Source organism: Schistocerca nitens, chromosome 2 (genome assembly GCF_023898315.1).
Source record: "Schistocerca nitens isolate TAMUIC-IGC-003100 chromosome 2, iqSchNite1.1, whole genome shotgun sequence".
In the NCBI taxonomy this organism is placed as follows: domain Eukaryota; kingdom Metazoa; phylum Arthropoda; class Insecta; order Orthoptera; family Acrididae; genus Schistocerca; species Schistocerca nitens.
In genome coordinates, this window is record NC_064615.1 from 238,907,667 (window position 1) to 238,924,402 (window position 16,736).

General features: G+C 44.9%; 1 protein-coding gene across 1 annotated transcript in view; it reads left to right on the forward strand.

Annotated features, from left to right (window-relative positions):
* The window catches only part of LOC126234947 (agrin-like), a 1,214,606-nt gene that overhangs the window by 1,004,074 nt on the left and 193,796 nt on the right, over positions 1–16,736 (forward strand). The window contains exon 14 of the mRNA XM_049943685.1: positions 293–439. Within this exon, the coding sequence (XP_049799642.1) occupies positions 293–439 (147 nt within the window). The remainder of the gene's footprint in view (positions 1–292; positions 440–16,736) is intronic.

The following is a 16,736-nucleotide window of genomic DNA, read 5'->3' on the forward strand; positions in this document are numbered from 1 at the left end:
TTGCTATAAATGGATAGTATAATCTGTCCTTTTTGCCTCACTCCACTTTTTCACGTTATGTGCACTTACTGTGTCTTCGCTCAACTGAGAAGTGAAATGTGTGAATAAAGCTTATGCCACCAAAAGCCAAAACGTTACACCAGGTATGTTTGACACGCATTGCCTCGCGGAAGCTGATAAAGCAACAAATAATTTTGGTTTCATGGACAGGGTACAGGGTATTCTTCGTCAGTGATCAAGTGAAAGTGTGTGTTGACATATGTGACTAGTACGAGGTGACTGACTGTTCCAGCGTGCGACTGTTCGCCCCTGGGAGCCGTGCGAGAGGACTGCGAGCAGATGACGGGCCGGTGCATGTGCAAGCCCGGCGTGCAGGGTCAGAAGTGCACGATCTGCACCGGCGTCAACCTGGTGCTCGCCGCCGAAGGCTGCGTCCCAGGTACGTACCTGCCGTCGTCGTCGTCGTTGTTGTTGTTGTTGTTGCGGTCGTCGACCCGAAGTTTGGTTTCAGGCAACTCTCCAAGCTATTCTATCAAGTGCAAATCTTTCCTCTCTGCATAATTACTCCAACCTACAGCCACTAGAACCTGCTTAACGTAGTCAATCCTCTGTTTTCTCTTACAATTTTAAACCCCACGCTTCCCTCCACTACCAATTCATCACTTCTTGATTCCCCGAGAAGCGTTCTATCAACTGACACTACCATCTTTCTCTCAAGCTAAATCATATATTTCTTCCCTCTCTAATCTACAGTATTTTTCTGTAACACATCTTTTCAAAAGCGTTTATTTTCTTGTCTGAAATGTTTATCGTCCGCATTTCTCTTCCGTATAAGGCTACCCTCAAGACAGCTATCTTCAGAAAAGGTTTCCTAACACTTAAATTTATAGATAGTTAGTTCGTTAGTTAGTTACATGTTCCACAGATCATCTGAACGATTCTTTTATCGAAATGATGTGGACCGAGTTATTTTACAGAATATCTTTACAAGATTACTGTTAACATTAAAGAACACATTATCATTATATTCCTGCTCATGCAACTACAATCAAAAACACGTTTTTTTAAGTAGAAATTCGTCAGTGGAGCAGAAGGACCTGTCCAGGAGAAATAATTTCAAACGAGATTTAGAACTTGCTTCACTACCTGTCAGGCGACATTTTGTGTTATTGAGCAAATGATCAAAAATTTCTGTCGAGGCATGTTGAACTCATCTATGAGCCACTGACAGCTTTAACAATGGGTACTGAAGCCCAATTTTCTGTCTAGTGTTGTAGGTACGTACAGCACTGTTCTTATCAAACTGTGATGGATTATTTATGACGCATTTCACTAGCTGAGCTATATTTTGTGACGGCTCAGTTAAAATGCCTAGCTCCTTAAAGAGGTACTTAAATGACGCCCGTGCGTGAACATCACATATTATTCTTAGTGCTCGCTTTTGTGCAATCAGTCCTCTTTTTCGTACGTCATGAGCTACCCTACAAAATTATTCCCTATGATATAATTTAGAGGAAATACGCAAAATATGTTAGGAGATTTATACGTTTGTTTCCTAGATTATCAAGTGTACGGAGAGAAAAAGTAGTCGATCTTAATTTTTTTCGAAGCTCAGTAATATGCTTCTTTCAGTTCAGGTTTTCGTCAATATGTACACACAAAAAATCTGGAGCATTCTACCCTGGTTACTGACTCCTGCTCATGTACTACATCAGTTGTTCGTGTGATTGTATTTGTTGTACAGAACTGAATCTATAACGCTTTCTTTTCAAAATTTAGCGAGTGTCTATTTGCAGAGAACCAGTTATTAATTCTTTGAAAATATAGTTTACTAACTCTTCTGTTGCTTTCTCGCTAATGGAATTTATTATAACACTAGTAGCGACTGCAAAAAGTACAAATTTTGCCTTTCGAAAGCGTATACACTGAAGCGCAAAAGAACCTGGTGTAGGCATGCGTATTGAAATACAGAGATATGTAAACAGGCAGAATACGGCGCTGCGGTCGGCAACGCCTATATAAGACGACAAGTGTCTGGCGTAGTTGTTACATCGTTTACCGCTGCTACAATGGCAGGTTATCGACATTTAAATGAGACTAAAAGTGGTGTTGTAGTCAGCGCACGAGCGAAGGGACACAGCAGCTCAGAGGTAGCGATGAAGTGGGGATTTTCCCCTACGACCATTTCATGAGTGTATCGTGAATATCTGGACCGGTAAAACATCAAATCTCCGACATCGCTGCGGCCGGAAAAAGATCCTACAAGTACGGGGCCAACGACGACTGAACAGTATCATTCAACGTGACAGGAGAGCAACCCTTCCGAAAATTGCTGCAGATATCAATGCTAGGCCATCAACAAGTGTCAGCGCGTGAACCATTCAACGAAATATCATCGATATGGGCTTTCGAAGCCGAAGGCTCACTCGTGTACCCTTGATGAATGCACGCACAAAGGTTAAAGTCTCGCTTGGGCCCGACAATATCGACATTGGACTGTTGATGACTGGAACCATGTTCCGTGGTCGGACGAGTCTCGTTTCAGATTGTATCGAGCGGATGGACGCGTACGGGTATGGAGACAGCCTCATGAATCAATGGACCCTGCAAGTCAGTAGGGGACTGTTCAAGCTGGAGGAGGCTCTGTAACGGTGTGGGGCTTGTGCAGTTGGATTATATGGGACCACTGATACGTTTAGATACGACTCTGACTCGTGACACTACGTAAGCATCCTGTCTGATCACCTGCATCCATTTATGTCCATTGTGCATTCCAAAGAACTTGAGCAATTCCAGCAGGACAATGCGACACCGCAAACGTCCAGAATTGCAACAGACTGGCTCCAGGAACACTCTTCTGAGTTTAAACACTTCCGCCGGTAACCAAACTCCCCAGACATAAACATTATTGAGCATATCTGGCATTCCTTGCAACGTGCTGTTCAGAAGAGATCTCCACCCCCTCGTACTCTTACGGATTTATAGACAGCCCTGCATGATTCAAGTGTCAGTTTCTTCCAGTACTACGTCACAAACTAGTCGGGTCCATGCCACGTCGTGCTGAGGCACTTCTGCGTGTTCGCGGGCGCCCTAGTCGAGATTAGGCAGGTGTACCAGTCTCTTGTAAGTAAAGTAAAAATTCTATTATTAACAATGTAAACAAAGCTTTTATTGTTTAATCATAATATGCAAATGATTTTGATTATAACATAGATGAAATCATAATAACGAAATGAAAGAATTTCGGTGAAATGGACATATGTTCAAGGTACACATTAATAGCAAATAATGGTTTTCTTCCACTTCGAGCAACTCCTCACATATACGCCGCAATCGCAGATTATACTCTAATTATTTGAATAAAATATCATGTATCCTACAAAAAATTTGTACATCATGAATCATGCTTTACTCACTTTATTTTTTATTCTGATGCCAAAATATACTTGAAAGAAAATGCACTTAAATTTCGCACACTCGATGTTACTTGATGCACTGGGGTGTAAGCAGCCCCAGTCGACCGTGGACGACTGCCGTAGACGTAATGACGCTTCCAGTGTGGTGTCACTGGCTCTAGGGGTAGGGATACTAACGATCACACAACAGATGGCACCGTAGACCCCATTTTCTCAGGTTTATATACACTACTGGCCATTAAAATTGCTACACCACGAAGATGACGTGCTACAGACGCGAAATTTAACCGACAGGAAGAACATGCTGTGATATGCAAATGATTAGCTGACATGAGGAAAGTTTCCAACCGATTTCTCATACACAGACAGCAGTTGACCGGCGTTGCCTGGTGAAACGTTGTTGTGATGCCTCGTGTAAGGAGGAGGAATGTCTACCATCACGTTTTCCACTTTGATAAAGGTCGGATTGTAGCGTATCGCGATTGCGGTTTATCGTATCGCGACATTGCTGCTCGCGTTGGTCGAGATCCAATGACTGTTAGCAAAATATGGAATCGGTGGGTTCAGGAGGGTAATACGGAACGCCGTGCTGGATCCCAACGGCCTCGTTTCACTAGCAGTCGGGATAACAGGCATCTTATCCGCATGGCTGTAACGGATCGTGCAGCCACGTCTCGATCCCTGAGTCAACAGATGGGGACGTTTACAAGACAACAACCATCTGCACGAACAGTTCGACGACGTTTGCGGCAGCATGGACTATCAGCTCGGAGACCATGGTTGCGGTTGCCCTTGACGCAGCATCACAGACAGGAGCGCCTGCGATGGTGTACTCAACGACGAACCTGGGCGCACGAATGGCAAAACGTCATTTTTTCGGATGAATCCAGGTTCTGTTTACAGCATCGTGATGGTCGCATCCGTGTTTGACGACATCACGGTGAACGAACATTGGAATCGTGTATTCGTCATCACCATACTGGCGTATCACCCGGCGTGATGGTATGGAGTGCCATTGGTTACACGTCTCGGTCACCTCTTGTTCGCATATACGGCTGTTTGAACAGTGGACGTTACATTTCAGATGTGTTACGACCCGTGGCTCTACCCTTCATTCGATCACTGCGAAACCCTACATGCAACCTGTTCGTGTGCTGCCGTGGTTGAAGCTATCCAAAACTGGCCCCGAGGCAACTGTGGTGCACAACAAGCAACAGATGATTGGGTGAACAGTGGCTGTGGACATTGTGTACGGCCGACTGGACGTGCAACTATTGAGCAGTTGACCACGCAGATTAACCAAGGGTCTGCCAACAGTGCCTCCTCAGCGACTGTTCAGGGTACGTTGTTGCGTATGGACCTCCGCAGCAGCACTTTGTTGATGCACCCATGTTGAGTGCTGTTCATCGGGTATGAAGTCTGGAACTTGCTAGCCAATACCGCAACCGGACGTCCACTGAGAGGTGAGAGGTTGCCTTTTCAGAACAGTCACATTTACGCTCCATCGGACATATGACTGTTAGCGTGTACGGCGCGAAACGTCTGAAAGCGGACACCCAGTAAGAATCGTCGGGAAGGTCCAGGTTGGAGGAGGGAGCGTTATGGTCTGCGGAATGTTTTCGTGGCATTCTCTGAGCGATCTCGACATTCTGGAAGGCACAATGCGTCAACACAATTATGCATCTGTCATTGGGGAGCACGTCCAACCCTACACGCAGTTTGTTTTTCCTCGACAGAGTGGCATCTACCAGTAGGACAATTGAATGTGTCGCACTGTTTGGCTGTACATGCGAGGTTCGAAGAGCACCGAGATGAGTTTACCAAACTCCCCTGGCCATCAACCTGCCAGATTTAAACCCAATCGTGAATCTGTGGGACCACCTAGCTCGGGCAGTTCGCGCCGTGGATCCTCTAACGAAGACCCTAGCGCTGCTGGCAGCGGGCCTGGAATCGGCGTAGCTCCACATCCCTGTTGGTATCTTCCAGAACCCCAGTGAGTGACTTCCACTTCACCCAGCGGTCCGAGCTGCAAAAGGTGGGTATTCAGGCTTCTGACAGGTTGTCACATTAACGTGACGGGGCACTGTATGGGAGATGGGGAGAGTCGTGGTTACTTAGGTGGTCCAGAGCTCGCAGGGCCAAACAGCTACGCAGTGCCTGTGATCTATCTTGGTATCCCAATGGTAGACTGACTGTGACTTCACGTCTAACGCACAATAGAATCTCTCTTTGATGTTATTATACTCGAGTAGAGATCTCATTTTGAGTTCCTGAAGTAGTATTCTGTTCTTCTCTCGCAACATCTTACTGTTAACCACTCTCGGCTTTACCAACATCGATCCTGTAAATAGAGGTCTTGTGAAACATAGCTCGCTGAGTTCGCTCATTAAGTACAGAGCGCCATAGACAAAGTTGTCAAGGTTGATGCCGTGTCCTTTGATTTAAGGAAAGCACTCGATACTGTTCTGCAATGTCGCTTAGTCAACAAAATACCAATATCGGACCAGATCCTTGCAAGTGATACTCTGAGAGGAAGAGGTTGGCACAGGAGAGGAATTCTTGGCAGACCGCATCAAACCAGTTGGAAGACTGATGGCTCAAAAAAAAAAAAAAGATCGGGTCGATAACGTCAGAAGATCCATGAGGCTGTCTGCAGAAGATGTTGTTGCCTGCAAGAAGGTTGCAGTACCAGAAGACCGTACTGAAGAGCAGGCTCAATGCTCACCAGAATATGGTAAGAGTAGTAATTCTGGTTGTCATAGCTTTCGTGATCATGGTGCGTTTACATCTAGTCCGCAGCTCGTGGTCTCGCGGTCGCGTTCTCAATTCCCGAGCACGGGGTCCCGGGTTCGATTCCCGGCGGGGTCAGGGATTTTCACCTGCCTTGAGATGGCTGGTTGTTTGTGTTGCTCTCATCATTCATGACAGTGGTGAGTTTGCACTGAGCAAAGGTTGGGAATTAGTATGGGCGTTGATATCCACGCAGTCGAGCTCCCCACAAACCACACATCGTCATCATCATTTACATCTAGATCATACTCCGCAAGCCACCTGACGGTGTGTGACGGAGGGTACTTTTGGTACTAATAAATTATCTTCCCCTCCCCATTTCACTCGCAAATGGCGCTTGGGAAGAATGATTGTCGTTAAGCCTCTACATTAGTTCTAATTTCTCGAATTTTCCCGTCGTGATCTTTTCTCGTGATGTATGTGGGAGGACTTCTCCATCATGTGCGAACAGCCTTAAAGGACTTCCGACGCTTTCTACTAGATCAATTATACACACTGTAAACAGTAACGGTCATATCATACTTCCTTCGGATGCTCCAGAAATTATCTTTCCGTCTGTCAATTTTGTTCCGTTAAGAGCGACGTGTTGAGCCGTTTCTGCAAGGAAGTAGCGAATCCAGTCGCAAATCTGATCCGATATTCTGCAAGCTCGTATTTTTTTCACTAAAAGGAAGTGCGGCACGATTTCAAATGCCTCCCTGAAGTCAAGGAACATGGTATCAAGCAGATTGCCGCTGTCCACAGCGCTATAGATCTCATGGAGGAACAGAGCGAGATGAGTCTCGCAAGGTCTCTGTTTTCGGAATCCACGTTGATTTTATAGACGAGATTTTCGTTCTTCAAAAACCCTCATAATTATTGAGCATAAAACATATTCCATAATCCTGCAACAAACTGACATGAACGACATAGGCGAGCAATGTGTCAAACGAATATTCTTGAATACGGGAATGACCTGCACTTTTTTTCAGTCACTAGGTAGTTTCGCTGTTTCCTGCCAGAAGGGGAGGAAGTTCTTTCGCATAATCTTTGTAGAATCTTATAGATATCTCATGTCGTCCTGATGTTTTGCACTACCAAGCAACTCGAGTTCCTTTTCTATTCTGTGATCGATTATCTCATTGCCTGCCATTTCGACGTTCGTACGACAATTGAAACGAGGTACTGTGTTACGGTCTTTCGCGGTGAAACAGTTTCGGAAGACCGAATTCAGCATTTCTGTCTTCTTTGCGTTCGTTTCCGTTTCGATGCCATTATGGTCACTGAGTGCATGAATAGAGGATTTCGAGACGCTTACTGATCCTGGGTAAGACCAAAATCTCTTAAGGCTGTTTCTCAGATCGCTTGACAAAATTGTACTTTTAAAGTCACTGAACGATTCTCTCGCCGCTCTCTTTACGATCATTTCGCTTCGTTCAGCTATGTTTTGACTTCTCATGAATCTGTAATGAACCTCCCCTTGTTTAAGTAGCAGGGTACGTATCAGGGTGCTAAATCACACATTCCAGCAGGATAATGATGAAACTCTTCTGCCAGCAATTTTCATGAAATGGCATAACATGTCTTTCAGGCATTACAAAAAATTCACCAGAATGACATTATGAGGGGCTATTCGCTACCACCACGCCAGAACGAATGCTAGAGTATATTCGTGCCTTGGCAGGGAGTAGGGGGGAGAGCAGGTGTTTGTGTGTGTGTGCGGGGGGGGGGGGGGGGGGATGAAGAAATCGTACCTGATGTGGAATCAATGGAAGAATTCAATCCCTTTTTTGCCTACATATTTTCTTATCTAATATTTGTTATGTGATGGACTTCACAAAAACTGAAATATGTGACAGCTGCTCCATGGCGTAGTACTTTCAATTTCCGTCGATGTGGTTACTTCCTACTCAAAGAGAACTCCTTTCCGAGGAGGTAAAAAAGGTTATCTTACTGAAATAGGCTCTTTACCGAAATACGATCGATATATACATTCTATCCCATATAATGTTGACTCCTAAGCTTCGTAGAGACATCCTAATGTTGCAGTAGGAAGTTCAGTAATGGCGCTGTGGTACATACGAGTCCTGTGTTGCATATGCCAGCATTTCAGTAACCAAGAAATTTAAAACTGTACACGAAAACTCTTCAGAATAATTTTATAACTATACAATTTTGGTTGCTACGTGCAACAAACCGTGCAACTGAAATCACTCAACAGATGAAAGTCCACTGGACCTGACGGGATACCAATTCGATTCTACCCAGAGTACGTGAAAGAACTTGCCCCCCTTCTAACAGCCGTGTACCGCAAGTCTTTAGAGGAACGAAAGGTTCCAAATGATTGGAAAAGAGCACAGGTAGTTCCAGTTTTCAAGAAGGGTCGTCGCATCGAGCAGATGCGCAAAACTATAGGCCTCTATCTCTGACATCTATCTGTTGTAGAATTTTAGAACATGTTTTTTGCTCGCGTATCATGTCATTTCTGGAAACCCAGAATCTACTCTGTAGGAATCAACATGGATTCCGGAAACAACGATCGTGTGAGACCCAACTCGCTTTATTTGTTCATGAGACCCAGAAAATATTAGATACAGGCTCCCAGGGAGATGCCTTCATTTCCGGAAGGCGTTCGATACAGTTTCGCACTGTCCTCTAATAAACAAAGTAAGAGCCTACGGAATATCAGACCAGCTAGCTGTGTGGCTGGATTGAAGAGATTTTAGCAAACAGAACACAGCATGTTGTTCTCAATGGAGAGGCGTCTACAGACGTTAAAGTAACCTCTGGCGTGCCACATGGGAGTGTTATGGGACCATTTCTTTTCACAATATATATAAATGACCTAGTACGAGTAGATAGTGTCGGAAGTTCCATGCGGCTTTTCGCGGATGATGCTGTAGTATACAGAGAAGTTGCAGCATTAGAAAATTGCAGCGAAATGCAGGAAGATCTGCGGCGGATAGGCACTTGGTGCAGGGAGTGGCAACTGACCCTTAACATAGACAAATGTAATGCACTGCGAACACATAGAAAGAAGGATCGTTTATTGATTACATGATTGCGGAACAAACACTGGTAGCAGTTACTTCAGTAAAATATCTAGGAGTATGCGTACGGAACGATTTGAAGTGGAATGGTCATATAAAATTAATTGTTGGTAAGGCGGGTGCCAGGTTGAGATTCATCCATAGAAAATGTAGTCCATCAACAAAGGAGGTGGCTTACAAAACACTCGTTCGACCTATACTTGAGTATTGTTCATCAGTGTGGGATCCGCTCCAGGTCGGGTTGACAGAGGAGATAGAGAAGATCCAAAGAAGAGCGGCGCGTTTCGTCACAGGGTTATTTGGTAAGCGTGATAGCGTTACGGAGATGTTTAGCAAACTCAAGTGGCAGACTCTGCAAGGGAGGCGCTCTGCATCGCGGTGTAGCTTGCTGTCCAGGTTTTGAGAGGGTGCGTTTCTGGATGAGGTATCGAATATATTGCTTTCCTCTACTTATACCACCCGAGCAGATCATGAATGTAAAATTAGAGAGATTCGAGCGCGCACGGAGGCTTTCCGGTAGTCGTTCTACCCGCGAACCTTACGCGACTGGAACAGGAAAGGGAGGTAATGACAGTGACACGTAAAGTGCCCTCCGCCACACACCGTTGGGTGGCTTGCGGAGTATAAATGTAGATGTAAATGTTCCACAAGCCGATACGGAAAATGAGAGGATAAAAACAGTAACGTTTCGCGTTGCTTTCGGTATGGTCCTACCTACCCCCCCCCCCCCCCCCCTCCGCCTCTCCCCATACTTAAGGTTTACACAGCAGTGCGCGTTAAAGTGTTATGTGCCCGCTGCCTTCATACTGACATTTAAAACATTCCCGGTTTTCCTCGGAAATGCTTCACTGGAACAGTTAACAAAGCTTGTAAGACGGCAGTCTTCGTGTCAAGAGCAGTTCAGTTCTGGTTACGACCTCCACGTCTCGTATTTTAGTGCTCTGCACATTATGCTGTTGGACAAGGTAACTTGAATAGTAGATAAGAATTAGTAACCCAAGAGGACCTGTTCGTGTCTTATTAAAAGCAAATCGCCTCATTTTATCCGCCGTTGATATTGCCCTTGCATTTTATCCTGCCTTACCTAAAACTGGTCAGATAAAAATGATACTGTGCAGCGGAATTCTTTTATAGCACAATGCTTTCGGTCCTTTGTCAAGAGTTGTTGAGAACCAGAGAGGCTGACAAAATGAAGTGGAGACCGAAAGGGGCGAATTCTGCTTCAGACTTGGAGCGAGCAACTCCTCAGTGGAGTGGAGAGAACTGGGTTGAGGGCGTCGGGAAGCCGAGTCGCCTCACCCCCTGGCAACTGGGAAGTCCAACAACTGCAGACTATTACTGCAATAAGAACTCTCCAGAGGCGGACTAATTCGTTACGACCCGTGGCCTCTTTCTGCGGCAGATATATCACGAGCGACTGTCGCCGCCTCTTCCATTATCCTCGAGCCTTTTCTCTGCGTCGCGAATCCGTAGCTCTTGTCCGGACTGAACAAGCACCTTAGTAAGGCTTCCGTGATTCCAGCTCGAAATTAATCGACGTCTAACGACGTCATATGTCTTAGTGGTTGTTTTTAAGCGCTTGGTATGTGGATCTGACGCACAAGAATATTACGTTCAGTCGTTAATAGTCTCTGGTCGAAGGACACCGCCAATTCACTCACTTTATTGCTTACATTTGTTTTACGGGCATTAGGTCGTGGCCCAAGGCATAATTTTCTGCTTAACTTTCCTTCTTGCAGTGCTGGAGACGTCATTAGAGGCTTTAACGACTCGGAAAGTAGTTTCAAATAAGCTCAGCAAGGCGAACTGTTTATGTATACCCATTCAACGGTCAGCTCGTGACGTCATCAGACGTCTGGCAGATAAAGGCAATTCTACGATGGTAACGAAGAAAGAAGGCTCCTGCCGTGAAATTCGGAAAATATTAGCACCAGAAATAGAGAGAGGACTTAAGGGAGATTCCACAATTTCTCTTCTGAGGATAACGAATAAACTAATAAAGGCCTCTTCGATTTCTTCCACTGACAAGAAGGGACTCATTAAATCAAAAGCATTGCCAACAAGATTGTATAGCTTACCAAAAATTCACAAACATGGCATTTCGCAATGACCAGTTTTCAGCGACATTGATTGTCCAACGTTAAGTGCTAAACACTTAGCCATCCTCCTGCAACCATTTATAGGAAAAGCTGGAACTTATATTAATGATTCCAGTCATTTTGTCGAAAAAATAAAATCCAACAGCTGAATCCAAGTGATATAATCTTCAGTTATGATGTTTTAACACTGCTTGCTGTGGTTTCTCTTAATGAGATGTATCGCAGTAGGAATGTATTATCGCAAAGGATATGGTAGATCTCTTTAAGCATTCTCTCATGTCACCTTAATTTCGATGCTACAACAAATTCCACGATCAGCGCCAGATGTTTTTGTTAATATACAGAGCTAGGGCAGCTTGCATCTTCTTTGTGTCATGTTAGACACTTCGTCAAACATTTAAATGAACACAGCAGGCCTCTTTGCCAATTAATCCCTTGTGATACACGAACATTTCTTGCACGCTCAACATAGTTTTTTCAGTCGTTAATTTTTTTCACTTCTGCACACACAGTCCTGACCGTGGCGACACACCATTCACTGTTGCTTCTCCGAGCTCTCTCTCTCTGCCTTTCTATCTCCCTCCCCCTCTCCCTCTCCCTCCCTCCCTCTCCCTCTCACTGTCTTCCGCTCTTCTGTGTCTGGCTTCACATTTAAACTGTTCCGCTGGCGTCTCTTTCACGTGGTGTCTACGTGCACCAAAACATGCGTTTTTCGCGTCATAGCCCGACCCGCACAATACCATTCTGAACGGTTTATTTTCTGCATTGCGCTTTTCTAACCACAGAATTAATTCAAGGGGCACTGAGTCGGGGGACAAATGCAGATATTTACGTACAATGGTGTGCAAAACTAAACTTTCTATGGCGTGTCACTGGCAAGTAGCATAGCTCGATGAAACGTGGGCCATACATAGAAAGAACTGCTACAGTATAGAACAGAAGATAGCTGAAAGGCATACGAAATGAAACGAACGTTGAGTGATCACCACGGACGGCAACGAGTGCTCTGCAGTGGGCTCCCGAGCTGGCAAGGAGTTCTTGTGGTAGGGCGTTGCCAACTGCAGGATGTGGACGTGCTACAATGCGTTGGGTGCTCGATGCCTTTTAGTCTGGGGAAGGGGCAGGCCAGTCCGTTCACCGAATACCCTCCCGTTTCAAAAACTCCTGTACCTGCATTGTTAGGTGCGGTCGCTGATGAGGTGCACAGTGGGAAGCAGTACAGTGCCACAATTATGCTCACTGGTGAATGTATCGTGTTCAAAGGTTTGGAGGTCAGTACGTCGCATCATCAAACCATAACACCTGGACCGCCAAAATGATCATGTTCGACAACGCTTCTTGATGCAATACGTGTTCCCGCCAATCGCCAAATGAGGGTAAGCCCAGAATCACTACTCAGATTGAATCTGCTCTCGTACGAGAACAGCACGAGATCCCATTCCTCATTGATCAGGATCCTATGCTCTTGGCACTATCGCACACGACGTCAACATAACACTACGTACTTGTCGTCACCCTCAAGCAGACGCCGTGCCATCTGCTGCTGTACTTTCCCGTGGTCGATCATCTCTTCTGCTTCGGAGAGCAGTGCCTCCGATTCTGAACACTCCCGATGCTCATGAAACAATCCTGTGAGCAGTACCAAACTCTTAGGCTACACTCGTCCTTCTTCCAGTATCCCGATGATTCTTCCCCGTGTAAAGTCATCCAGATGTTGCCTCCGGGACATACTGTAAGGACATCAAGATACTGCATCGTAGCAGCTCGCTGATGGACACACACTGCCTTTTTTTCCATTCCTTCAACTGCCTCGTACTGTGGGTTGGGGTTGGGTTGTTTGGGGAAGGAAACCAGACAGCAAGGTCATCGGTCTCGTCGGATTAGGGAAGGACGGGGAAGGAAGTCGGCCATGCCCTTTCAAAGGAACCATCCCGGCATTGGCCCTGGAGCGATTTAGGGAAATCACGGAAAACCTAAATCAGGATGGCCGGACGCGAGATTGAACCGTCGTCCTCTCGAATGCGAGTCCAGTGTGCTAGCCACTGCGTCACCTCGCTCGGTCCTCGTGCTGTGGGCCGCGCTCCATTTGGAGCGGTAATGATGCTCATCTCAAGCCATGTGACATCCAGCTTTCTGCGCTCGAATTTGAGACCTCTGGCAACATGCTACAGCAGTTTCACTATCTCCTCCGAGTTGTTAATATGCTGTCTTACCTCATCCGTCTCGTCCTTAAGTTTTAAAGAGCAGTGTACTAAAAATTATTTATTTATTTACTTATACGTCATGTTCCGTAGGACGAAATTGAGGAGCAAATCTCCAAGATTATGGAACGTGTCAGTATATGAAATTACAACATAAAAGTAATAACAGGTAAAAATAAAATGTTTATGAGCTCCAAACATATCAAGACATAAGTTTAAGTAAACGCAATCAACAATACAACAGAAATCAGCTTAATTTTTCAAGGAACTCCTCGACAGAATAGAAGGAGTGACCCATGAGGAAACTCCAGTTTTGATTTGAAAGCGCGTGGTTTACTGCTAAGATTTTTGAAATCTAGCGGTAGCTAGTTACCTTTCTGCACAAGAGTTAAGGAAGTGCGATCCAAATGCAGGTTTGATTTCTGTCGAGTATTAACTGAGTGAAAGCTGCTTATTCTTGGGAATAAGCTAATATTGTTAACAAGAAATGACAGTGAAGAATAGAGATATTGAGAGTTCAGTGTCAAAATACCCGGACTCGTGAACAGGTGTCGACAAGAGGTTCGTCAACTGAACTCCACTTATTGCCCGAACCGCCCGTTTCTGAACCAAAAACATCCTATTAGAATGGGAAAAGTTACCTCAAAATATAATACCATATGACGTAAGCGAATGAAAATAAGAACAGTAGACTAATTTTCGTATCGAACCATCACTTACTTCAGATACCGTTCGAATAGTACAAATGGCAGCATTACATGCGCATTGATAAAAATGTGACTTCAGCGGTGCCAAGCGACAGCAATGGAGAACAGTATCAAACCAGGCTTCGGATCGTCTGTCTTCTGACTGGTTTGATGCGGCCAGCCAAGAATTCCTCTCCTTTGCCAACGTCTTCATCTCGGAGTAGCACTTGCAACCTACGTCCTCAATTTTTTGTTGGATGTATTCCAATCTCTGTCTTCCTCTACGGTTTTTGCCCTCTACAGCTCCCTTTAGTACCATGGAAGTCATTCCCTCATGTCATAACAGAGGTCCTATCATCCTGTCCCTTCTCCTTCTCAGTGTTTTCCACATATTTCTTTCCTCTCCGATTCTGCGCAAAACATCCTCATTTCTTACCTTACCAGTCCACCTAATTTTCAGCATTCGTTTGTGGCACCACATCTCAAATACTTCGATTCTCCTCTGTTCCGGTTTTCCCACAGTCCATGTTTCACTATCATACAATGCTGTGCTCCAGAGATAAATTCTCATTAATTTCTTCCTCAAATTAAGTCCTATGTTTGATACTAGTAGACGGTCTGGCTCTAAAAGAAACAACATATTTCTTTCACTTCGAGGAAACCGTGTACGTGGCGGCAGATAACGTATTTCCGATGTGTCACTGAGTGTTTAGAGTGGTAGCAGATATTAGAAACACGGCGTGTCGAATAAGAGACCTAGTATCTGTATTTCCGGAGGAATTTATGACCTCTCCGTGAGCCACACTGCAGGTCTGTGTTCTAGTAGTCGAGAAGAGGCGGAAGGAATATGCGGCGAATTTCCGCGCTCCCGAGTTGTCATGTAAATTTGCTGACGGCTGTCAGGGCGTTCACACGGCAGTATTCATGACCCATGAATACGAAATATGGAACTGCATTTTCTTCGCCGCCAAGCCGTTGAGGAACACAAGAAACAAGCGCTTGCAAGGCGAATGCGTAGTAGCATAGAGGACCGAAACAGTTTTCTCCGGATTATTTACAAGGAAAATTTTATGCCAAAGCCTTTGACGTAAAATCCCCTATCAAGATAGAATAGCTGAGTAGCTCTGAAGCATGTTTCGAATGAAAGTAGGAAACAGAGAGAGATAATGGAATAAAAATCATTAGGGATGTTGAGCTTCTAAAAGACGTACCTGTTTCAGGGTTTTGTTCCTCAAGCGATAAAAACGAAATCCTTACAGGACACTTTGTTTTCCGTCCGTCTGTCTGTCTGTCTGACTGCTGAAAACCTTCTATCTCAGGAAGTTGAAATTTGTCACATACAAAAGTCTATGGTCCCTTCGCGGTGTAAGACATTGAAGTTTCTAAATCAATGCAATAAGAAATACGGCCATTTAAGTCACATATTTCGATACTCGCAAACTCGCTCATCAGAACCTATGTGGTCCTTCCCATTGGCCTAGCGTCATGAAGTTTGGCGAGAAGAAAGGTTTCGCAGTAAACCTAAAACTAAAACTAAACTCCTCCAGAACAGGCCATGAAGGCCCAACGGTACCGACCGGCCGCCGTGTCATCCTCAGATCGTAGGCGTCACTGGATGCGGATATGGAGAGGCATGTGGTCAGCACACCGCTCTCCCGGCCGTATGTCAGTTTCCGAGACCGGAGCCGCTACTTCTCAATCAAGTAGCTCCTCGGTTTGCGTCACAAGGGCTGAGTGCACCCCGCTTGCTAACAGCGCTTGGCAGACCGGATGGTCACCCATCCCAGCCAGACAGCGCTTAACTTCGGTGATCTGACGGAAACCGGTGTTACCACTGCGGCAAGGCCGTTGACTTTCGCAGTAAAAGTAAAGGAAAAAATTAGAAAGTTTTTAATTTGCAATTTTCTCTAACTAAAAAAAGTTTTAGTCATTTGTTATCGGGCTGTCTGTCCGTATACTTATTAAGACGCCTTTGTCTCGGTAACTGGTAGACGCATCAAGTGGGAGTTTAAATGACATACTAAGGTCTACAGCCCCTTTGTGGTGTAGAAAACTTAAGCTTCTCAGTCAATGCAACCAAAAGATACGGTCATCTATGCTACATATCGTGATACGCGCGAACTCACTAATCAAAACCTGTAGGGTACTTCCTGTTGGCCTAGAATTATGACGCCTCGCAAGAAGGAAGGCACTACAGTGCAAGCAAAGGGAATATCCGAAATTTTTAATTTGTAATTATGCTTTTTTCTCAGGAACCGGTTTACGTATCACCTTGAAAATTTGTACCACATATTACGGACTATGGTCCCTTGATGGTGTAAAGCTTCTAAGTCTTCTAAGACAATGCAGTCAAAAGTATGGCCATTTATGTCCCATATTTTGATATTGACAAACTCACTCATAAAAATCCGTAGCGTGCTTTCCGTTGACCCAGAATCATGAAATTTGACAATATTATTTATATTTATATTAATTTATGATCATGATTATTTCTCGAAATTTCGTAATCTGGTTG